General features: G+C 52.8%; 1 protein-coding gene across 2 annotated transcripts in view; it reads left to right on the plus strand.

Moving 5' to 3' along the window:
* Window positions 1-24,469, plus strand: part of SORCS2 (sortilin related VPS10 domain containing receptor 2) — a 493,339-nt gene that overhangs the window by 420,210 nt on the left and 48,660 nt on the right. For both annotated transcript variants that reach the window (XM_061420930.1, XM_061420932.1), the window contains exons 6-10: window positions 355-419; window positions 3,463-3,581; window positions 5,955-6,044; window positions 18,249-18,428; window positions 23,652-23,798. In XM_061420930.1, coding sequence (XP_061276914.1) covers window positions 355-419; window positions 3,463-3,581; window positions 5,955-6,044; window positions 18,249-18,428; window positions 23,652-23,798 — 601 coding nt within the window. The remainder of the gene's footprint in view (window positions 1-354; window positions 420-3,462; window positions 3,582-5,954; window positions 6,045-18,248; window positions 18,429-23,651; window positions 23,799-24,469) is intronic.

Raw genomic sequence — 24,469 nt, forward strand, 5'->3', positions numbered from 1 at the left:
AACTGAGCTATCAGGGAAGCCCCGAAACTAGGGTGATATTCCCAGGCCTCTCCTGCCTCCTAAGATCATTTCGATCACTAACACACGTGTGCACACGCACATGCATACACACATGTACAGACACGGATGCACAAGTCTTCTCTAAACCACTGTAAACGGAAGAATGCCCAGCAAGGCAGAGGTGGGGGCTCCGTCGGCGTCCCAGGAGCAGCTGGGCTCTGGGGGAGGGCCGTGCCCTCTGAGCCTCAGACCCGGGAGGCCACGAGGCTCCCAGGGGTTCTGGCAGCAGACAGGCCCGGGAGGAAGGGCTTGGGGGCTTCGTTTCCAAAGCCAACCTTTGCCGTTCTTTTCCAGGGCTGTGTCTGGGGTGGACGCTGACCCTGACTTGGTCCACCTGGAGGCCCAGGACCTCGGAGGAGGTAAGCAGGGAGGACGTAGGAGCCGGGGCCCCCGAGTGCTCACCCCATGGCAGGCTCGGCCGCCCTGTCCTTGGCGACTGGCCTGAACAGCTGACCTCGCTGTGTTACGATGTGGCATAATTTTTAAATGTGCTTGTTTTCCAGCCAGGGATAAATCGAAGTCAAGGAGCTCCGCTCCAGTGGAAAAGTCTATTAGGAGGGCGATTTGTTCTGGCCTCTGAGCACTGAGTGCTTCCCCATCTCTCAGCCCCAATCCCCGCCCTGCACTTGCTGGGTGTCAAGGTGAGGCAGGGACTCTGATGGCTCCCCCCGCCTCCAGGGGGCAGGAGCCTTCCTGGCAGATGAGCCCAGAGGCCATGCCTGTTATGAGGAAGGTCCTCTGTGCTCACTGCCGACAGAACCACGGAAGGTTCTAGAACATCACAGCCAGTAGGACCTATAGGTTGTGTTTTCACTCAACAAACACTGGCTGAGCCCCCTGTGGACCAGGCCCAGGGCTGACCCTGCTGAGGACCCACAGGTGGACAAGGCCCAGCCCTGCCCCTTGCCTGGCAGGACCTCCTTGGTTTCTACTGGCATGCAGACCTGGGCAGGGCCACCCTTCAGCTACAGTGGGTGCCGACAAGTGCAAGCTGCTGTCCCGGGGGGGACGTAGTACATGGAGGGCGGGTTCAGTGCCAGGCACCGGAGTCCTGGCTGGTGACCGAAGCTCTGGAGGGAACTCCCAGCCCTCTATGTGGCAGCCAGGTGACCCTGGAAGTGACCTCAGCTCCCCGCCCTCAGCATCCTTCTCTGTGGAATGGGTCCCACGCGTAGTGCTCAGCCTGGGGTGGCATGGGTCATCAAGTGGCAGGGAGGGTCCCCTGACCACGTCCAAGCCCTCGGCTCTTCCCTGGACGCCCCCAGCCCCTGTCCTGCAGGGAGCAGGGCAGTGTTACTGTTGTTTCTGCTTCACTTCTTGAGCTCAGTCATGGGGTCTGGAGCCAGTGCAGACCCCAGCCCTGCCACCCTCCATACAAAAATCCCAAATCACCCCCTGCTCCCAGCCACCCCGGCCTGGGAGTTCCACCAGAACCCCATCCAGCCAAGCTTGGTGGCACAGAATCCCGGCCTTTAGGACCCACTGCGCTGGCCACCCCCACCTACCCTCCAGCCAGCCTGAGCTACTGACCATTCCCCAAGGTCACCCTGCCCCCTGCCATTGCCCCTGCGGGAAGGCTGGGCCCCTGTCCCCGGAAGGACCCTGGGGTGACAGTGCAGGCTGTGGACAGGAGGACGGTCACTCCTGTCACACTGGGGCTTGTTCACGAGAGCCAAGCGCCCACCTCCCTTCTCAGCCCCGTGGTCAGAAACTTCACCTCGGCAGCCTCAGAGTGGCTCCAGAGAGTGGTTTACACCACAGAGATTAGCAAGGACTATGGATCAGCCCTTCTCCCGCTGCACAGACCGTCAGCACCGTGAGAGGTGGTCTTTGTCTGTCTTGCTGACAGTAGAGCTAGAGCAGGGAGGACCTGACCATCGTGGCATGAGTGAGCGAGTGAGCGGACGAATGCATGGCTGAATGAGTGGGCGAGTGAGTGAACGAATGAGTGAGTGGGTGAGTGAGCAGACCGTCCACTGAGTCTGGCCTGGGTTCAACTCCACAGCGTGCCCAGCCAGGCAAGCCCACGACAGGATATTCAGTGTTGACCACAGGGAGTGACTGGCCTATTTAGAGGGGAGAAGGATGTGGTTCTAGAGGAATCAGGCTGTGGCACAGCCATGGCTGATTGCAAGCCTACTGTGCGCACTGTTTCAGGGGACCCTGCCAGTGAGTTAGGGCAGGCCTTCCAGCCCCCAGCCCGGCCCCCTGGCACTCTCTGTGCTGCCCAGCTACCCCAGGCTGTGGGCAGGATATGCCCCCAAAGGTGCTGATGTCTCTGAGCGCCTGGCTGGGCTCCATTTGGCCCCTGTGGTTAATTCTGCTCCTGCCCACACGTGGGAGAGATGAGTCCCCAGGGCAGAGGCTCCAGGCAACTCCCCAGGGGTCCCCCATCCCAGAGACAGAGGGCCTGATGGAAATGGGAATCTCCAGGCAAAGCTGGTGTTCAATTTGCTCAACCATAGATATTTCAAAAAGGATGAAAGGGTTTGCCTAAATCTAGTGGGGAAAGAACCCCTGAGTCCTTGCTCACACCCACCTGTTGATTGGGTGTGAGTGGAGAGACGTCTGGAGGGCGGGAGGGGTCCTAGCCGTGACAGGCGCTGTAGCCCTGGACTCTCCCTTCCCTGGGTGACCACACACCCACTGGGCCCAGGGAAGGCCAGTGGCTGGGGGTTGTGTGGGGATCTCCTGCCCACGTCTCTGGGGGTTGCTCTGCGGCCCCTCCCCCAGAGAGGGGATCCAGGTGTCCAGGGATGTATAGGTGTTGTGTCTGCGGGTAGCCTAAGCCAGGAGCAGAGGGTGGACGGGGCAGAACATGGGCCTAGTCCTGCACTCACACAGCTGTGCTCTCCTGCACGACTTGAGCCCAGGGTCAGCAAACGCTTCCCATCAAGGCCAGCTGGTAAACGTTTCAGCTTGGCCGGCCGTGTGGCCTCTGCTGCCCGTGACCGCCATGGTAGTGTGAAAGCGCTGTGTGTGATGCGTAAACACGCAGACATAGCTGTGTTTCATGGAGCCTTTCTTTGGGAAAAGCCTGGAGGCCGGCCGGGTGGCCCTGAGTAGACAAGTCTCTAACCTCGCTCAGCCTCAGTTTCTGCATCTGGAAGATTGGCCCACCCTCCCCCCCCAGTATGGTCCTGAGGATTGAAAGAGCTCCTCCCAGGAGAGCGCCGGGCACAGAGCCGCCCCCACCCCCACTCAGCGGCAGGTGTAGTACTCGCAGGGCCAACCCTTTAAAATTCAGACCCACAAACAACATCCGCGGCGGTGGTATCGGAACACAGATGGAGCGAGAAGGCTCAGCATTCATCATGTCTGGGGCTGCGTCTGACTCCGTCCGCTGGCGTCTGGGTGTTTTGAGATTTCACGCCCCGCGTGGCTGCCTCTTATCTCCTGCAGGTTTTCGCTACGTCACCTGCCAGATCCACAACTGCTCCGATAACACGCGGACGACGCCCTTCGCGGGCCCCATCGACCGCGGCTCTCTGACTGTGCAGGACGACTACGTCTTCGTGAAGGTGCGCTTGCTTCCGGGGCTCCTGGAAATGGGCAGGAGGTGATGTGGAATAGAAGCCACTCTGGGGGAGATGGAATCACCCCAACAGGAAGCCATAAAACGGCTACTTTACCTTCAAGTGCTACTTGCTTCAGTTCCTACTGCCCCTGTGGCGAGGCGCCGCCGCCCCCAGAACCCCACAAACCCAGAGCACTGGAAATGGGCTGCCATCCGCTCCTTCTCCCTTCTGCCCCCCAGGACCCTCCCACAGCTCAGGGCCCCCAAGCCTGAACCCGTGCTGCTGCATCTGGTTCTGGTGGCTCTGAGTTGATATGGGTTGTCTCTGGTCATTGTTCTTGGCTACCTCATCAGCAGTCCACAGCCCAGGGACCAAGCCCTGCGGCCTGGTACTCAGATCACAGTTGGGACCACCCTCCAAAACCGTGTGATCTGACTGTTCAGAAACTCCAGGGAGCAGCTGGTCATACCACTTCTTGATTACTTCCACTGATGAGGAACTCGCTCCTTTCAAAACAGCCCATCCCCTCCGAGACAACCCAAATCTTTGGAAATGTCCTTACAGCAGTGAGATAAAGTGTTTGCTCTACTCTCGTCCACTGGCCCCTGTTCTGCCCGCTCGGATCCCAGGGGATAATACCACAGGCTCTAAAGGAGATGGTCCCTAAGGGCACTGGCTGGGCGCTCTCTCCACTGAAGGCTCCCCCATCTTGGAGACACTTCATCACCCCACAGAGTGGACCCACACCTCCTGTGGAGCAGGGGCCGGAACTGGCAGGGTGGGTCATGGTCCCCATTAGGGCAGTCAGTAAGAGGCTCCTGCCACCACCAGCCCTGCTCTCATTCTCCTTCACCCGCTGATGAAGCCCCTCGGCCTCCCATACCTTCTGTCTCTTTGCACGTGCTCTTCCCTGGGCTTGGAGTGCTCACAGCCCCTCTTCCACCTTCTCTTCCCATTCTGTGTCATGTACCCCCTCCTCCAGGAAGCCTTCCTTGGCTTCCGCCTACTTCAGGCCTGCTGGTCGCCTCCTTGGAGTGCCCCCAGCTCTCTCTCCCGTCCTTCACTGCAGCCCAGGCCACGCTGGCATGCTTTACTATTTACTGTAGAGCCTGCAGTCTGCGGGGAGGTGTGCTCCACGTCTGTACTCAGCACCGCCCCCTGCGTTTCTCAAACATCTGCTGAGTGTTGGAGCAACAGTGGCCGCAGCTTCTTTGACGATCAATCCCACACGGAGTGTTTTCGAAACACTTTGCTTGGTCCGCCAGCACCCCAGCCTGAGACCCTGGGGGCACAGCTGTGGCTGAACGGGCTGGGCTGGTCCTTGTGCAGCAGGGGGCCCTGGGTGGGGGTGGGGGCTTGGTTAGAGGTGCTGGGAAGCCTGGCCAGGCCGAGGGTGGGCCATGGGAGGGGGCTCAGGGAGGACTGGGGTGCTGTAAGGAAGCAGGGGGCACTGTGATCGGACAGCTCAGGGGTCAGGTCTAGAAGTGGGGGCTCAAGAAGCTGAGTTGCGGTGGGTGAAGGAGCCACCCCTGTGCTCAGCCTTGGCGGTGCTCAGGCGTGATCGTGACCACTCTCAGCTCTGTCACAGCAGCCTGGTCTGCCGCTGGTGACACTGTCTGCGTCAGACGGGAGACGTGCATGCCTGGCTAAAGGCTGAGGTCAGGGGCCACAGGGCTCTGTCCAGCTCTTGGCCCAATCCGTCTCCCATCGCCTGTTTGCCCCCTTGCTCCTCTTCCCCTCTCCCTCCTCCCCACTTACGCCTTCCCCCAAAGAAGCAAACGCCGCTCTTTTCCTGGCTCTTCCATTCTCTCCCATGGGAGACAAGTCACTCCAGCTCTGGACCTCACTCTGCTCGTCTGTACAGTGGAGGTCACCACAGCGCGTGGAGCTGCTGGGCTTGATGCCGATGGCCTGCCTTGTGTCACACACGCAGCGTCCCAGGAGCCCTGCCTGTCGTGTCGCCTCTCTTGCCTTGTGTTCTGGTGGCATCTTGTGTGACTTGAGCTTACCTCTGTCCTGTCTCTTCCTCCACTCAGCAGCTTACCAAGTACTCTCACTAAGAGAAGTTCTGGGGAACAGAATTTTCTTTCCCTTGTTCTGTAACTCAGATACAGGGAAGCAAAGTGCTGAAAGAGCACAAGGGAAGGAAATTAGTTCTAACCGAGGGAGGTGGAGGAAGACTTCCCAGAGGTGGGGCATTTGGTATGGGGCTCTGAAGGATGAATAGGAGTCTGTCTAGTTCAGGCAAAGCACATGTAAACAATATAAAAGGGCATTTTCACCAGCTGAAATACAATGTGTAGTTTTTCATTCATGAAGATCTGGCTTAACTGGAAACCTAGCCCCTTAAAAAAGTATTTTTTCCCCTCCTGTTAGGCAACCACAGCAAACCAGACCAAATACTACATCTCTTACCGTCGCAATGAATTTGTCCTGATGAAACTGCCAAAGTATGCATTGCCAAAGGTAAGAGTGGGTTCCCTGTTCCACCTGGCCCTGAGCTGTGTCCTGAGCCTGCACTGACTTGGGGGCCTGCAGGTGCCTGGTGATGGCCAGCTCAGGATGGACAAGAGCGAGGCGGCCTTGCTTCCTGCAATGACTCCCCTCCGCCTCCACTCCACCCTTGCATGTGCCCAGCTGCATCCTGTCCTAGGGCCTCCACCATGCTCCTTCCTCTGCCTGTTCTTCCTTTTCCCCAGACTCCCGCACATGTGATGTTTCAGAGCAGTATCTCCTCCTATTGAGCCTCCAGGCTGGTCCTGCTCACACCTTACGCTTCTCTTTCCTGGCACTCAGGGTGTGAGGAAGACCCTGTGTCCATTTCCTGCTTTCATCTGGAGTTTCTGGGGCTGGGGCACAGTTTCTGTTTTATTCACCACTGCATTCCAGCTATCTACTATGGTGCCTAGTATGTAGTAGGTGCTCAATTAATGCTACTTCCTTCCCCTTGTGTGTATGTGTGTATGAGTTGGTCAGTCGTGTCTGACTTTTTGTGACCCCATGGACTGTAGCCCGCCATACTCCTCTGTCCATGGGATTCTCCAGACAAGAATACTAGACTAGGTTGCCATTCCCTTCTCCAGGGGATCTCCCTGACCCAGGGATCGAACCTGGGTCTCCTGCATTGCAGACAGATTCTTTATCATCTGAGCCACCAGGCAAGTCCTGGCAAAGCAAAGAAGAGGGGACGTGGAGGCTGCCCAGACACTGCCCCCGCCCTGTTTCAGAGTGAACTCCACAGTCCCCTCCCTGCTGGTATGGCATTCCAATTTTACAAAGGAAGTGACTGAAGATCAGAGAGGCTAAGTATCCTGTCTGAAGTCACACAGCTGGTAAGAAGCCGAAGCACGTTTCACACTGAAGTCGAGGGTGCAGGGGTCTGAGACCAGCCTCCGGCCACATCCCCCTCCGGAGGATGTTTTCACTCCCTGTACATAATTCAGAAACACAGATAGAAGCAGCCTTTCCTCACCCACACGCTTACTGAGCATCGCATATAAGCTGGGAACTAACTCTACAGCTGTGAGTCAGACACCTCAAATTCCTTCCCTGGCTGGGTTTTCAGAGGAAACAGGCAGAAAGTCAGGCAGACAAATGTGTGGTATAATTGCCGGCTGTGGTGTGTGCTGAAACGGGATAAGAGGCCAAGCCAGAGAATGACAGAGGACGGGGGAAGCTTCCCTGAGTGGGGTGTTTGCTCTGAAGCCTGAAGGCTGGGGGAAAGCTGTTCATGGGTAGGATGGTGCAGATGCAAAGGCCCTGGGGCCCGAGAGACCTGGCTGGAGGGCAGAGGGTGGGGGCCAGGTGAGAGGAGGCAGTCCTTCCTATGACCCAGCTTCAAAGGATGACTGAGGACCTCCTCATAGGGGTGGCATTCGTATTGGCACTAAGTGTCCCTAAGCTCACTCAGGAGTCCTGCCCAGGACCCGTGATGGGCCGGGGGTTGGGGGTGATGCACAAGCCAGGCTGCTTTCAGGGATCATCCCCCAACCCTGAGCCCAGGGTGGGGTGTCCCAAGACCACATATGGTCTTGTGGAGCACACTGCCATCCAGGCAGCAGGCTGCTTCCTCTCCACCAAATTCAGGAGAGCAGCCAGATCCCGTGTTCCCACCAATAACGTGGAGAGCTACCTAACTGAATTTCCTAATCAGATTTTGTTGTTATACGGTGAATTTGTGACTCTTGCCTCTTTCCTCCGCTCAAACCATTCCCATCTTTTTTTTTTTTCTTTCATTAATGGCCCAAGTTGGCCCAATGGCCCATGAAAACAACAGAAATTAGAGCCGAGGGGAACTCACCACGGCCTCCCCACCTCCTTCCCTCCCTGCCCTCCCCCAGCCCTGTTTGACTGCCTCTGGTCCCTGGCCCCAAGCCAAAGCGGCTTTTCTGCAGCTGCGTCATCGCAGTCACTCTGTCTGCAGCCTGGCTTTCACATGACAACGTCTTGGGAGAATTTTTCCCGAATGATACATGATAGCCCCTTTTAAATAACGGCAAAACTTTCAACTCAGGAGACTGTGCCTTGTTCAGCTAAGCCAAATGTAGGCATTTGGGTTGTTTCCATATTTCGTAGTTATAAACTGTGCTGCTAGGAATATATTTGCACCCACAGGTATTTATTTTTTTATTTTCACAAGTTAGTCTAAGAAGAATTTCTGGACCAAGGATATAAATATTTGTGGAGCTTAGTTGCTTTCTAAAAGGGTTCCACCTTGCCACCAGCAAAGTTAGAATAGGCCTGTTTTAACATGGCTTTGCCAGATTTTGTGTTGTATCAGTTCTGTCTTCCTTCTACTTAAAAAGGTATAAATGGCCTCATTCTGTCGTTTTAATTCACCTATCTCTGAAAACTAAAATGGGTAAACAGTTTTTATTATATTTGTCAGCATTATTTGCTTAAATTGTTTACTTGTAGAGATTCTAAAAAAATACTCAAGAGAAAAAAATAGAGAAAAAAGAGAAAGAAAAAAAAAGCAGGCAAAGGCTATAAACAGACAAAAGAGAGGAAAAATCCAAATAACTACTGATTCTATAAAAACATTCAGAAGCATAAAGTGAATGCAAATGTACTTTAAAGTGAAATAGTCTTTTATCTGTAATATGTTCACATAAAATAAAATCCATAAAGTGTAGGAATAAAGGAGAAAGTGACGTCAGGGAAGAGGGTGGGGTGGAAGCACGGAGTCCGTCTTCTCACTTAGGCCAACAACCACACTGGCAGAACCCTCCTGATGTAATGATTTTGGAACTCCTGGTCTGTTCCAAGGCTTGCAGCTTCCAGGGGAAGGCTTGGAAGGTAAGTCATTAATTTCCACAGTTTTGGCTCTTCCCAAGGTAGCAGCTAAACGTCTCTCCCGACCTCCCCCTCAGCCACAGAATAGCATCCGTGCACATGTTCCTGGAGCCGTGGACACACCGCTTGCAGGATTCATGATGCTAATCCCTGGGCACCAGTAGGTCTGGGACTATATGCTCCTGATCATGAAGCACTTAATTTCTTGCACTTGGTGGTTGTTTCAGCATCTATAAAACAACTCAGGAGTTGTACATCAGACACTATTATCTAGGCCCTTCAGAGAGGACCTAAAGCAGAGGATATGGGGGAAGGGTCTGTCCTGGGAAGGCCCCATAGGGTCCTGCTGGTCTTACAGCCAGAGCCTGTTTCCACCTTCATCCCCACATTTATTTTTCTTCTTTTCCCTTTTGGGAGCCAACATTTAAGGACAGAGGATGAGATGATCAGATGGCATCACCAACTCAGTGGACATGAATTTGAGCAAGCTCCAGGAGATAGTGAAGGACAGGGGAGGCTGGCATACTGCAGTCCATGGGGTCACAAAGATTCATACATGACTCAACAACTGAACAACCGTTTAAGGATGAGGACATTCAGAAGCAACAGCCATATGGAGGGATGTAGAAAGTCATGAAGCATGCCCAGGAAAAAGCTCACGCTCAGACAAGACTTGAGGAGAACTTCAGTTTACACCTCAGGCTGATTCCCAAGACACACACAGCCTGCAGCAATAAAATCAAAATAAAAAACAAACAAAAAAGCCAGCAAACCCTGGGGGGGGGGGGGCGGGAATCGGATTTCCTGCATTATTAGATTGGAATATCCAGTTTTCAACAGCAAGGAGACTACAAGGCAAGCAAAGCAGGGGCCATCCATTCCAAGGGGAGAACACCAGCAGAAGCAGCCTCTGAGAAAGGCCAGACGCCAGACCTACTAGACAAAGACTTTAATATAACTGCCTTCAAGATGCTCAAAGAAGTAAAAGACACGGGGAGACAGTCAGGAAAGCAGTGTGCTCATGAATTAGAAGTACAAGCATACCTCGTTTTATTGCACCTAGCAGATACTGCATTCTTTTTAACAAGTTATAAGTTTGTGGCAACCCTGCGTGGAGCCAGTTTATTGGGCCATTTTTCCAACAGCATTTGCTTTTTGTCTTTGCATCGTATTTTGGTAAATCTCACAATATTTCAAACCTTTTCATTCTTACCATATTCATTATGATCAGTGACTTTTGATGTGACTGCTATAATTGCTTGGAGCCAACTTAATTGATAAACATTATGTGCGTTTTGACTGCTCCACTGAGCAGCCATTCCCCCATCTTTGTCCTTCTCCTCTGACCTCCCTGTTCCCTCAGACATACAAAATTGACATTACAATGGCCTCTAAGTGTTCCAGTGAAAGGAAGAGTCACACTTCTTTCACTTTAAATTAAAACCTAGAAATGATTACACTTAGTGAGGAAGACTTGTTGAAATCCAAGACAGGCTGAAAGTCAGGACTTTTACAGCAAACAGCAGGTTGTGAATTGAAAGGAAAAGTTCTTGAAGGAAATTAAAAGTGCTACTCCTATGAACACGTGAACAAACAGCCTTATCACTGATATGGAGAAAACCAAACAGCCTTATCAATGATATGGAGAAAGTCTGAATCATCTGTGTAGAAGATCACACCAACCACAACATTCCATTAAACAAAGCCTAAACCCACCACTTCCCTGGTGGCTCAGATGGTAAGGCGTCTGTCTACAATGCAGGAGACCTGGGTTCGATCCCTGGGTCGGGAAGATTCCCTGGAGAAGGAAATGGCAACCCACTCCAGTACTCTTGCCTAGAAAAATCCCATGGACGGAGGAGCCTGGTGCAGGCTACTGCCCATGAGGTCGCAAAGAGTCGGACATGACTGAGCGACTTCACTTTCACTTTCAAACCCAGAACAAAGCGCTGTGCTGTGCTAAGTAGCTCAGTCATGTCAGACTCTTTGCAACCCCAGGTTCCTCTGTCCACGGGGATTCTCCAGGCAAGAATACCAAGGTGGATTGCTACGCCCTCCTCCAGGGGATCTTCCCAACCCAGGGGTCGAACCCAGGCCTCCCACATTGTCGGCGGATCATTTTACCATCTGAGCCAGCAGGGGAGCCCAAGGAAAGCGCTAACTCTCCTCAATTCTATGAAGGCTGAGAGGTGAGGAAGCTGCGGAAGAAAAGTCTGAAGCTGGCAGAGATTGGTTCATGAGGTTCAAGGAAAGAAGCCGTCTCCATAACATCATAGTGCAAAGTGACAAAGCAAGTGGTGATGTGCTAATAGAAGCTGCCACAAGTTATCCAGATACAACTAAGGTTATTAATGAAGGTGGCTACACTGAACAACGGATTTTCATTGTAGACATGCAGCCTCTGTTGGAAGAAGATGCCACTAGGACTTTCATAGGTAGAGAGGAGAAGTCAAGGCCTGGCAGCAAAGCTTCCAAGGACTGACTGACTCTCTTGTTAGGAGGGGCTAATGCAGCTGAGGACTTGAAGTTGAAGCCAGTGCTCATTTATCATTCTGAAAATGTTAGGGCCCTTAGGAATCATGATCAATCTACTCTGCCTGTGTTCTGTAAGTGAAACAAAGCCTGAGTGACAGTGTATCTACTTACAATATGGTTCACTGCCTGTTTTAGCCCCACTCTTGAGACCTAGTGCTCAGAGAAAGATTCCTTTCAAAATATCACTGCTCATTTGACAGTGCACCTGGCCCCCACGAGCTCTGATGGGGAATACAGTGAGATTAATGTCAGCATGCTGGTTTCACACCTTCTGACAAGTGTGCGCATTCTGCAACTCGTGCATCCAGGAGGGATTTCAACTTTCAAGTCTGAATATCTAATAAATACAGCTCACAAGGCTGTAACTGCTAAAGACAGTGATTCCTCTGATGGATCTGGGCAAAGTCCATCGAAGACCTTCTAGGAAGGATCTGCCATTCTAGATGCCATTAAGAACATTTGTGATTCATGAGAAGAGGTCAAAGTGTCAACATCAACAGGAGTTTGGAAGAAGTGGAGTCCAACCCTCATGGATGACTTTGAAAGGGTTAAGACTTCAAAGGAGGAAGTAACTACAGATGTGGTAGAACCAGCAAGAGAACCAGAATTAGAAGTGGAGCTGGAAGATGTGACTGAATTTCTGCAAGCTCATGATAAAACTTCAAGGGATGAGGAGGTGCTCCTTATGGACGAGCAAAGAAAGGGATTTCTTGGATGGAATTTACTCCTGGTGAAGATGCTGTGAAGATTGCTGAAATTACAGCAAAGGATTTAGATGTTACACTAGCTTAGTTGATGGGGCAATGGCAGAGTTAGAGAGGATTGATACCAATTTTGAAAGAAGTCTACTGTGGGTAAACGCTATCAAACAGCATTGCATTCTATAGAGAAATTATTCAAAAAGGGAAGAGTGGATAGATGCGGCATTGTTCATTGTTGTCTTATTCTAAGAAATTGCCGCAACCACCACACTGGTCACACAGCAGCTGTCAACATCTAGTTCAGACCCTCCACCAGCAAAAAGATTAGGACTCACTGAAATCTAAGATGGTGGTTACCCATTTTTTAACAATAAACTACTTTTTAGTTAAGGTATATACATTTTGTAAGACATAATGCTATTGTGCACTTAGAGATTACAGAATAGTGTGACTGTAACTTTTTTATACACTGAGAAACCAGAGAAATCTGTGTGACTCACTTTATCGTGATGTTTGATTTATGGGGTGGTCTGGAACTGAACCCACAGTATCTCTAAAGTGTTCCTGTACCAAAAAAAAGACAGAACACGTGGAACCAAAAATAAATCCTGAAGCTGAAAGGAACAATAATTGAAATGGAAAATCCACTAGAGACATTCAAAAACAGATTTGAGCAAATAGAACCAGAGAACTTTGAAGATGGGACAATTGAAATAATAAAACCTGAGGGACAGAAAGAAAAAAAATTGAAGAAAAGTGAAGACCATCCAAGAGACCTGTGGGCCATCATCAAGTGAGCCAATGTACGAACTATGAAAGTCCCAGAGGAAGAAGAAAGAGAGAAAGGGGCAGAGGAATTATTCGAAAGCCCGAAACTTCCTTAAAACTGATGAAAAACATAATATCAGACCTTTAAAAGCTTGGTGAGCTCCAAGTAGCATAAACACGAAGAGTTCCACACCAAGACATTATACTCAAGCTGTGGAAACACAAAGAATCCTGAAAGCAGCAAGAGACAAGTCACTCATCACATACAGGGGTCATCAGTAAGATTATAGGCAGATTTGTTACCAGAAACCTTGGAGGCCAGAAGGCAGTGAGTTGCAATATTCAAAGTGCTGAAAGAATTTGGTGAAGATGTTGGTTCATTCAGCTGTTCCTTAAATTTTACGTAAAAATCTATGAGGACATTTCCCCTATCATTCTTACTAAAATGTCTTTAAGCTTTCCAAAAGTACTTCTTTAAAATGGTTTCACTACAACTAATGGAATAATGCAAATATATACACCATCTCCACCTGTTTACCACTCCATCCCTCCTTTCCATGACCACCTCACTTCATTCCTCAAGGCAACTGTTGTAGGGACTCCTGTTGTTCACTCGCTCATTTGTGTCCAACTCCTTGCAACCCCATGGGCTGCAGCCACCAGGCTTCCCTGTCCTCCACTGTGTCCTGGAATTTGCTCACACTCATGTCCACTGAGTCAGTGATGCTATGCAACAGCCTTATCCTCTGTCACCCCTTCTCCTCCTGCACTCAATCTTTCCCAGCATCAGGGTCTTTTCAAACGTCAGCTCTTCACATCAGGTGGCCAAAGTATTGGAGCTTCAGCTTCAGCATCGGTCCTTCCAGTGAATATTCAGGACTGACTTCCTTTAGAATTGACTGGTTGGATCTCCTTACTGTCCAAGGGACTCTCAAGAGTCTTCTCCAGCACCACAGTTTGAAAGCATTAATTCTTTCATGCTCAGCCTCCTTTGGGGTCCAGCTGTCACATCAGTATATGACTACTGGGAAAACCATAGCCTTGACTACACAGACCTTTGTTGGCAAAGGGATGTCTCTGCTTTTTAAGATGTTGTCTAGTTTTTTCATACCTTTCCTTCCAAGGAGCAAGCATCTTTTAATTTCATGGCTGAAGTCACCATCCACAGTGATTTTGGAGCCCAAGAAAATAAAATCTGTCACTGCTTCCACTTTTCCCCCCATCTATTTGCCAGGAAGTAATGAGACCGGATGCCATGATATTGGTTTTTTGAATGTTGAGTTTTAAGTCAACTTTTTCACTCTCCTCTTTTACCTTCATCAAGAGGCTCTTTAGTTCCTCTTCACTTTCTGCCATTAGAGCAGTATCATCTCCATATTTAAGGTTGTTGATATTTCTCCCAGCAGTCTTGATTCCAGCTTGTGATTCATCCAGCCTGGCATTTCACATGATGTACTCTGCATAGAAATTAAATAAACAGGTGACAGTATACAGCTTTGATATACTCCTTTCCCAATTTTTAACCAGTATGTTGTTCCATGTCTGGTTCTAACATTGCTTCTTGACCCACAAACAGGTTTCTCAGGAGACAGGTAAGGTGGTCTGGTATTCCCATCTCTTTAAGAACTTTCCACAGTTTGTTGTGATCCACACAGTCAAAGGCTTTAGTGTCGTCAATGAAGCAGAAGTAAATATTTTTCTGGAATTCCCTTGCTTTCTTTCTGATCCAATGGATGTTGGCAATTTTATCTCTGGTTCCTCTGCTTTTTCTAAATCCAGCTTGTACATCTGGAAGTTCTCAGTTCACATACTGCTGAAGCCTAGCTTGAAGGGTTTTGAGCATTACCTTACTAGTATGTGAAATGAGCGCAACTGTATGGTTATTTGAACATTCTTTGGCATTGCCTTTCTTTGGGATTGGAATGAAGACTGACCTTTTGCAGTCCTGTAGCCACTGCTGAGTTTTCCAAATTTGCTGACATGTTGAGTGCAGCACTTTAACAGCATCATCTTTTAGGATCTTAAATAGCTCAGCTGGAACTCCATCACCTCCACTAACTTTGTTCATTGTATATTTATTCTTCATCTTAGTTTAACAAAGCCTAAATCTTAGCTGGTGCCTTGCTTCCCAGCTGGGACTAAATTTTACAGCTTCCCTTGCCGCTACATGTGGTCATTGCTGAAATCTGGCCAATGAGATTAAGTGGAATCATCAGGTCTGGGAGACTTCTCAGGCCCCTATTTTAAAGACTAGCCTTTCCCTCCTCTTTCCCCTCTCCCTCCTTTTGCCTTGCACATTGACAAGATGGCTGGCTGGAGCTCTAGCAATCATCTCAGACCATCAGTAGATGGGGCAGAATTGGGCAGTGGGATGGTGACTCCGAAGGAGCCTCTGTTCCTGGTGACTCTGTCCCTGGTGATTCCAGCTTCTACACTGGGATCTCTACCTCTGGAATCCTTTTACATTTGGGGAAAAATGAGTTTCTATCTCATTTGAGTCACTTTTTTTGCAGTTTATATTACTTATAATCAAACCTAATTCTACCTGATAACAAACATTGGCAACTCTGATGTTTCCACATATTTCTCAGACATATAGATATGTGTGTGTGTGTGTGTGTGTGTGCACGCGCGCATGCGTGCACGCTCAGTCTCTCAGTCATGTCCTTTGTGACTCCATGGACTGTACCTGGCCAGGCTCCTCTGTCTATGGGATTTTCCAGGCAAGAATACTGGAGTGGGTTGCCATTTACTCTTCCAGGGGATCTTCCCCACCCAGGGCTCTCTTGCATCTCGGCATTGGCAGACAAACCCTTTACCACTGAGCCACCTGGGAAGCCCATATAAGTATATACACACATGGAAACACATACACATATGTGTGATATTTTAAAGTCTTTTGTTTAGAAATGGAGTCAACAAATGTCTCTGCTTCTAACTTTCCTTTTAAAAGAAGAATAATATGAATAATTTAAGGGGAAAATTCTATATTATTTATCACTCTCTAAACACCAAGGATTTTTAAAAGACTGGTCTCCATGCGTGGAGAGAAACCAGCGCCCTCTAGCTCTGCTTGGGGGAAAAGAACATAATGTAACAAGAACTTTAAAAATGTTCCTTCTCTCAGATGCAGCAATTTCCCTTTTTAGATTTATGTTGTGGAAATACAGAGAGCACAGAGATCTGTGTCTGGGAATGTTTATGACTGTTTTGCACATCATGCTGGAGATGCTAAAAAGCTCACCAGTGGGGAAATATTCAGTGAAATATGGTACATTCACAAAAGGGAATATCATGCAGTCACCAAAAGTGGTGTTTATAAATAATTGTAACAACAGAGAAACATGCTCCTCATAGAACAGGCAAGAACAAGCTACAAACCATACTTGAGAAAGTATATGAATCACATTTGGGAACAAACCCAGAAGTAAACATTTTAAAATGTTAATATCAGGTCTCTCTAGGAGCAGTACTACAGGCAACTTTTACTCCCTTTATACATTTTCCTTTATTTCCCAAGTTCTAGTAAACATTTACTCAGGTTTTGTAAACATTTACCCGGGTGTGGTGAAGGCAAAGTCAGAATGACGGTAATAGCAGTAAATACTGATCAGTCCCCGTGTGGCTGATGCTGGGCACTGCGTGAGCTCGGCCGATAGCGGGCTTTCTCGTGCCGGGCTGCAGGATTAGCGATACCCGGGAGGACACCGCGGCCTTGCATGGAGAAATGGGAGAGGGGGGTGGGCGAGAGCAGCAGAGATGCCCCACTTCCCAGGCTTCAGGCGCAGCCCCCCAACTCCCCATCATCCTGCTGTCCCGTCTCACAGAGGGAACCGCCAGGCCTGTGACCCTGACTCTGTAAGCCCTCCCTGGCTGTGAGCTGCTCGGGTCCACAGGCCAGGACCCCGCTGCGCTGCAGGGCTGTCCCTGGGAGGGAGGTGCATCGCAGGTTTCACAGCACTGCCCCCCTCTTTTTTGCAAAGCCCTTTTTTTTTGGCTGCACAGCACTGGAAGGTGGGGGTGGGAACAGACAGGAGAGGAGGGGCCGTCACCAGCCTAAACCCTGCCCAGGCGGCCTCTTCACCGGATTGAAGGTCTGTAAAGGGAAGAGAACCCCCAAACTACACTGGCCGTGGTGGGCGGAGCAGCGGTCGTGACCAGCGTTGCCCCGCCCCCTCTGCCATCTGTCCTCGGCTCCTGGATCTTGGAAGCTCCGCCGCCAGAGGGGCAATAAAAGTCTAGGAGTGATAGAAGGCAAACTGGAGAGGCTGCAGCATAAAAGCTCGTTATGGCTTTGAAACAGGCCTGTTCAGATGCCTTTTCATGTGGCTCCCACGCAGCGTTTGGCGCTGGCTGGGAGTGAAAAGGAAAACAAGAAATTCAGCTTAGCCCTGGGTTTCTTCTTCCTTTTTATTCGACTGTGGGTTTTTCTTTTTTTTTTATTCTGAATTGTCAAATCTGGAACAAATCCTGAGAGGGGGTGCCTGGCCCACTCAAGAGTTGCCAGGCGTCCTGCTCCAGGTGGGCTTTGGCCTCGGCCGCTGACCTTCTCAGGCCAGGCCTCCTGCCGGCCTGCTGTCCAGGTGCCTGCCCTCAGCTCCCGCCAGGCCCCGAGCCGCCCACTGCCCTGCACGGGCCTTGTTGGCTGTGTGTCCGGCAGGAGGGCCAAGGGCAGGGGTGTCCTGGCCTGGAGGAACTGTGGGCAAAGGGCAGCTCTCTGTATGTAGCAGGCCATCGAGGAGGCCCTGGGAGTGAGGCTGAAGCGAATTAATCCAGCCCTCCTTCCCAGTGTACAACCCGGAGGGCAGAGACCAGTGTGGGTCCCCAGCGGGGCCCAGGGCCTAGCCAAGCGCCTGGCACACAGCAGGCACTTAAGGAACACGTGCTGAGTGAGTGAATTGACAGGTAGCTTATCTGATCCTCAGGGTGGGGTCGGGGAGGGGCCCTAAGGAGACCAGTCCCCGCCTCCCAGGGGTGATGGTCTGTGGTGCATAGGAGTCCCGGCCTCCTCCTAACTGCGGACAAGCAGGCAGACGGCATGGCAGGGGCAGGGGGTGGGGGGAGGTGTCACTACGCCCCACCCAGTGCCTGGGCAGCCCCCCCACCCAATGTGGAGGGTGGGAACATGACCCCCATTTTGAAGCTGGGAGAACGGAGGCCCAGAGAGGTAAAGGAACTTGTCTAAGGCCACAGAGCACTGCGGGCAGAGCCGGGATGAAAATCTAGGTCAGCCTGACGCCAAGAGGGCTGTGGCCAACCCCCACCCCTCCCCCCAGGCCTGCCCCATCCCCCTACCCCCCACGCCCAGGCCAGCTTCCCTCCCCCACACCGGCCCCCAGCCCGCACTGACCCCGCTCCCCCACGCCCCCAGGATCTGCAGGTCATCAGCACGGACGAGAGCCAGGTGTTCGTGGCCGTGCAGGAGTGGTACCAGACCGACACCTACAACCTGTACCAGTCGGACACGCGCGGCGTGCGCTACTCGCTGGTGCTGGAGGATGTGCGCAGCTCGCGGCAGGCGGAGGAGAGCGTGGTCATCGACATCCTGGAGGTGGGACCTGAGGGGCGTCTCGGGCCCACAGCCCAGGCTCCGCCCACTCCCTCCTGGCCCCTCCCACTCCTGCCCCGGCCCCTCCCACTCCCGCCCAGCTCCTCCCACCCTGATTCCTCCCACGTCCACCCCGACCCCTCCCACTCCAACGCCGGCCACTCCCACCCCGCCCCGGCTCCTCCCACTCCCTCTGCTGCCCCTCCCACTCCCACCTAAACCCTCCCACTCCCGCCCAGCTCCTCCCACTCCCTACCTTGCCCCTCCCATTTGCGCCCCAGTTCCTCCCACTCCTGCCCAGCTCCACCCACTCCCACCCGACTCCTCCCACTCTCTCCCCGGCTCTTCCCACTCTGCCCAGCTCCACCCACTACCACCCGACTCCTCTCACTCCCTCCCCGACTCCTCCCACTCCCCCCCGGCTCCTCCCACTCTGCCCGGCTCCACCCACTCCTGCCCGACTCCTCCCACTCCCACCCCGGCCCCCATCTCACCCTACAAAAATGCCCTAATTCAGGCTTTGCAGATCTAGAGGATACCATGCGGGTACTTTCAGTGCAAGAGAGAAAACTCGCTGTTTGTGATGAAATTAAAAATCTAGTCAAGGAGCACTGTGTAACACTGCTCATGAGAAGAATGGAATTCTTTTGTGGGGATGACATGTTGCTGAGTTGAGGTTCAGGTTAGCGGTCCCCACCATCAACTTACTCGTCAGCCATCATCTGCAGAGCCATGCGTGCCTTGAAAACAGGCTGAGGGACAGAGGGTGGGGCCGTCCCATTGCTGGCCTCGCTGCCTCCCCCCACCCAGGACTGGTCTCCTCCCCGCTCTGTGTATCTCACTCTGTCGGGCTCTCTCTAGCTTCCTGTCTCCGCCTTGGCCCTGCAGCTCTTGTCTCTGAGGCTGGGGGTTGGGGCCTCCCTGCCTGAGATTCCCAGATCCCCCAGTGCCCTCCCTGGGGGTCCCACCCCATCTGTGTCCCATTTAAGCCTCCATGTGCTCTTGTCGCGTGATGCTGAGGGGCTGACCTGATCAGGTCAGAGGCTCTGAACTGGGGCTCCTGGCTCCATGTGCTTGCATTCCATAAATGTCAGCCCCACCCACACCCACAAGGGCCCAACTGGAACCCGGCCTTTCAGGGCCACCTCTTGTATCCTTGTCCGCACCAGAGCCGGGGAGGGGCTCCCTCAGCCGCTTTACAGGTAAGGGACCGGAGGCTCGGACAGGGCAGGCAACCTGCCCAGGTACCTGGGGAGGGAGTGAGAAAACCAGGACCAGCCCCAGTCTGTCGTCCCAGGCTCTGTCCACCCTCCTGGCCAGCACTCCCTCCCTCGGTCATTCACCATTAAGCTCCTCCCTCGGGGAGCCCCTGGCCAGTGTGTTCTCATAGTAGATGCTGGTGGTGGGCCTGCCAGACTCTGCTGTCCCTGCCGGGCTGGGGAGAGTGTCCCATGGGTGGCCAGCCAAGCCTTAAGCAGACAGAGCAGGTCAGCTGAGGTGGGAGCAGGCCTCCCGGACAGAGCCGGGGCTGCAGCCTCCATCTCTCAGCTGTCAACAGCAGCACGGACCGCCTTCTCCCAGGAAGTGATGAATGTAAGCATTGGTTTACAATGAGAACCCATTTGTGGGTTTACCGCCCCAGCTGGACACAGCCCACGGCTTAGGGCCATTTGCTAAAAGTTACAGGCGGGAAGGGCATGTCATTGACTCAGGATGAGGGCACCGCAGACACCGCAGTTACACGCAGGATGGCCTGGCCCTCTGCGGGTATCCGTACCGCCTGTAGCACACGCCCAGCTCCAGGCCCCATCCCCAGGATGCAGGAAGGAGCAGACCACTTCTCCCAGAATTTCATACTCTACAGAAAGATCAGCCCCCGACAGTGGTTCCCACCCAGTGAGTCAGCATCTAGAGAGCACCATGAGCGCAGTTAGCCAGCTCGGGATGGGAGTCAGGGAGTGCTTCCTGGAGGAAGGGATGTGGATGGATTTAAGGCGAAACTGAAGTTAGCCAGGCTTGAGGAACCAGGGAACAGCAATTCATGCCAAAGACCAGGCAGTGAGAGGCCAGGGGGACTGGAGGGAGCTCACGTGGCCAGCCCCAAAGCTGGGCCTCCTCGTAAGTGACTTGGCTTCTCTGAAATCCACCTAATGTGAGTCATGGGTAGTGGTTACGAGCACAGCTCTGGAGCCCCACTGCCTGGGCTCAAATCCCAGTTCTGATATGTATTTGCTGTGTGACCTCAGGGAGGTTACTTAACCTCTCTGCTTCAGTTTGCTCGTAGTGAAACGAGGATGACAGTAATACCTTCCTCAGAGGCTTTCTGTGCCAACTGGAGGCACAGAAGGAGGCCTCTGTTTCCATTGAACACTTACAGCAGCCCAGTACTCAGCGAGCTCTCGACAGTTTTCACAGCAGTGGCCCTTTCTGGGGATTCAAGATCGTGTGTGGGGAAGGCCTGGCCTGGAGAGTCTACATGTGTGCCAGTTGCATTATCTCCGTGGTTATCATTCATCTAATGGCAGATCCAGGAAAAATGTCTTGTCCGAGACATCACAGGCAACCACTGCCCTGAGAGGCCTGGACTTTGAAGGGCGGTGAACTCACACCACTGCTCGGGGTGGGCAGGGGTTGGGGGGAGGTGTCCTGGTTCTAGACCAAATGACAGCCCTTCTCTGGGGGCCTCCTTGTGTTGAAGCTTGGGTTAGGAAGCGGGATATGGGGGCTTCTCTGGTGGCTCAAGATGATAAAGAAACTGCCTGCAATGCAGGAGACCTAGATTTGATCCCTAGGTTGGGAAGATCCCTAGGTTGGAGAAGGGAATGGCTACCCACTCCAGTATTCTTACCTGGAGAAGCCCATGGACTGAGGAGCCTGGTGGGCTGCAGTTCATGGAGTCTCAAAGAGTCGGACACGACTGAGTGACTAACACTTTCATGGGGGTCCCCAGTCCTGTGCCCTGACCCTGAGAAGTCCTGACCACAGCTAGGAGACAGCCATTGTAATGGGCTGAATGCGACCCCCGCCTCAAAAAAAAAGGTAAAACCACATCGAAGCCATGACCTTGAGCTTCTTTAGGAAAAGGATCTTTGCAGCGTCACTAAGTGAAGGGTCTTGAGATGAGCTTGTGTTGGGTCCTAAACCCATGACAAGTGTCCTTATAAGGATCAGAAGAGGAGACACGGACACACAGAGAGAAGGGTCTGTGAAGACAGAGCAGAGAACACCTGGAGACCCCTGAAGCTGGAGGAGACGAGGAAGGAGCCTCCTGAGAACCTTAGAGAGAGGACAGCCCTGCCAGTGCCTTGATCGTGGACCTCCGGCTTCCCGACTGTGAGGAAACAGAATTTCTGTTGTTTGAGCCCCACCCTCTCCCACTTTGTGATACTTTGTCACGTCAGCCCCAGGAAGCGAGCACAGCCGTGAGAAGGGTGGGCGCGTGGAGCGGGCATGTCAGCTTTGGAACCTGGCGCTCAGCTGACCAGACCCACCCTAGGGAGACTCAGCCTGCTCCTACCTCTCTGGGACAGGAGGATCCGGGTTATTTACTGCTGAGTGTTTTCATGGAGACCAGTTGGGATACAAAAGAGCACTTTCCATCAAGCCATCACCGGGCAAATCAGCACCGAATCTGCCCCTGGGACACCAGGGAAGGCGTCTGGACCCAGCAGCCTGCCCCCGAGTGATGCTCAGATGGGCCCGAGACAGAGTGACGTCACCAAGAGTGAGAGAGAAGGGGCCATGGTCCTTCTCCCCCGGGTCATCCCCAAGAAAGACCATCCCTGAAGTATCATCTGTGGAGTGAGGGCCAGACCGCCATCGCCACCCCAGACAGCAGCCTCCTATTAAGAGACACAGGCAAAGGGGGATGGAGTTGGCAGACAGAAGATGGGAAGAGTTTCCAGCATTTTGCACGAGGCCCACTGCAATCTCAGGGGTCTTCACGAGTGGAAGGAGCAGAAGGGAACAGAAAAGCACACAGAATCACGGAAGAATGGCCAAGGAGCTGCTGTACGACTGGCTGAAGATGGAGGAGGGGCTGCAAGCCAAGCACCTCGGGTGCCTGTAGACGCTGGGCCCCAACAGCTTGCTCTCAGCCTGTGGGACCCACTCCTGCTGGGCTTCCGGCCCCCAGAGCTGTCACACGATCTTGTGTGGTTTAAGGTCCATCCGCCTGTCACCTGTCGTGGAAGCCACAGGAAACACGCACACCATTCACTCAGAGTCTTCAGCGCCTCCCGGCCTGCTCCCCACCTGTCGGGCCCTTGCCACGGAGGCCTAGGACAGCGGTGACCTCGTGGAGTCTGAGAATTTAATGCCGTGGCGCTTGCTGACTCCCTTGACCGCCACGCAGAAGGCACTTACTGTGAATTACCACCGTTGCCCTGAGCTTCACCTCTGGTCAGGGAACTCCAGATAAATCCTGTAACTCCGTGCCTCAGTTGCCCTGGGTTCATGCTATTTATAGAGCAGCAAAGGCTGCTTCAGGCCCACGGGGGCTCCAAGGAACTCAGGCCACACCAGTGGGCCTCAGTTACTGGGTCCCAGGTCTCCACACCCAAGGAACTTGCCAGAAAAACTCATCTCTGTAGAATCAGTAGGTTGAACAACTGGGAATTGCTGATGCTTGACCATTTCTTATGAGCCGACTCAGTGACTGACTATGGCATGTGAGTGGGTCACCTCCCTGGGCCCCCCAGGAATCCTGAGAAAGGGGGCATGGGGAACTTTGACCCTCGTCCAGGGCAGGCTGGGACCAGCATGGACCCCTACCTCAACCTCCTGTGGCAACCTCCTGTGGGGCTGAGCTGACGAAGTCCCTGGAGGGAAGCCCAGAGCGACTCCACTGGTCCAGGCCCTGTGGGTCCCCTGGGAAGGAGGCGAGGGACTGGGATCTGAGTCAGGAGCCCCGGCTAAAGACGGGGTGACCGAGATGTGCACGCATGTCAAGGACCAGGGCTCTGCTCGCTGTCTGACAGCAGAGGCTGGACTTGGGAGGACAGCTCGATGTCGTGAAATGCACTTGGAAAGTGGGGTCAGACAGAGCCATCTCCCAGTCAGAGCTCAGACTGCATCTCCGCTCCCTGTGCCCTGAGGCCCCTAACCTCCAGGGTGTACGCCAGCCTCAGCTCAGGGCTATTGTCCCGGACAAATGAGGCCTTGCGCACAGAGCTCTCACAAGGGGCCGGGCAGGCGTTTACCATCCTTCTTGTGCTTCTGTCCCAGGTCCGAGGGGTGAAAGGAGTCTTCCTGGCAAACCAGAAAGTCAACGGGAAGGTGGTGACACTCATAACCTACAACAAGGGCCGAGACTGGGATTACTTGAGGCCTCCCAGCACGGACATGAACGGGAAACCAACCAACTGCAAGCCTGTGAGTGCCCGCTCACTGCACACACCTTCCCTGGGGTGGGCACTGGACACGACTGCAGGATCCAGGGGTCAGAGACGCTGACGTCTGAGAAGGGGATCTGAGAGACTGAACCACCTATTTCTCTGGGTGTGGTGGAGAAGGCAGGAAGAAACTCCTTGCTTTACAAAGAGGTCAGAGAGGGGAGTGTCTCGGTCAGCTCTGGTCACAACAGTGCTGTGTAACAAACCACCCCAAACAGCACTCACTCTTTCAGATCTGCGAGAGGCTGGGCTCGCTCACACACCCAGGGGTTATGATTTAGGAAGGGACCTGGCATCCTCCTCCCGGGACCAGCCCAGGCACACTCTGGGCAATAACAGAGGTGCAGGAGGATGAGCAGAAACATCGCAAGAACGTTGCAAGCCTGCTTGTGCTGCACTTGCTAAGCCCTGTTGGCCAATGTCAAGGGCCAAGCAGCACACTCTGCCTGTGGAATTGGGGGCGGGGGCTGGATGAGTGAGGGGGCCGGGACATAGTCCAAATCTCATGAGCTCCAAGCTGACCCTGATCTTCCAAGGGTGCCTTTCTACATGAATATGAGTGTAGGCTGCCCCTGTGTCTTGGCTGCCTTGGAGATGGGGAAGGCTTTTCCTCTTTGTTCAATGAACTCCTATTGACACCTGAAAACCCTG

The sequence above is a fragment of the Bos javanicus genome, chromosome 6, assembly GCF_032452875.1.
Source record: "Bos javanicus breed banteng chromosome 6, ARS-OSU_banteng_1.0, whole genome shotgun sequence".
Classification (NCBI taxonomy): domain Eukaryota; kingdom Metazoa; phylum Chordata; class Mammalia; order Artiodactyla; family Bovidae; genus Bos; species Bos javanicus.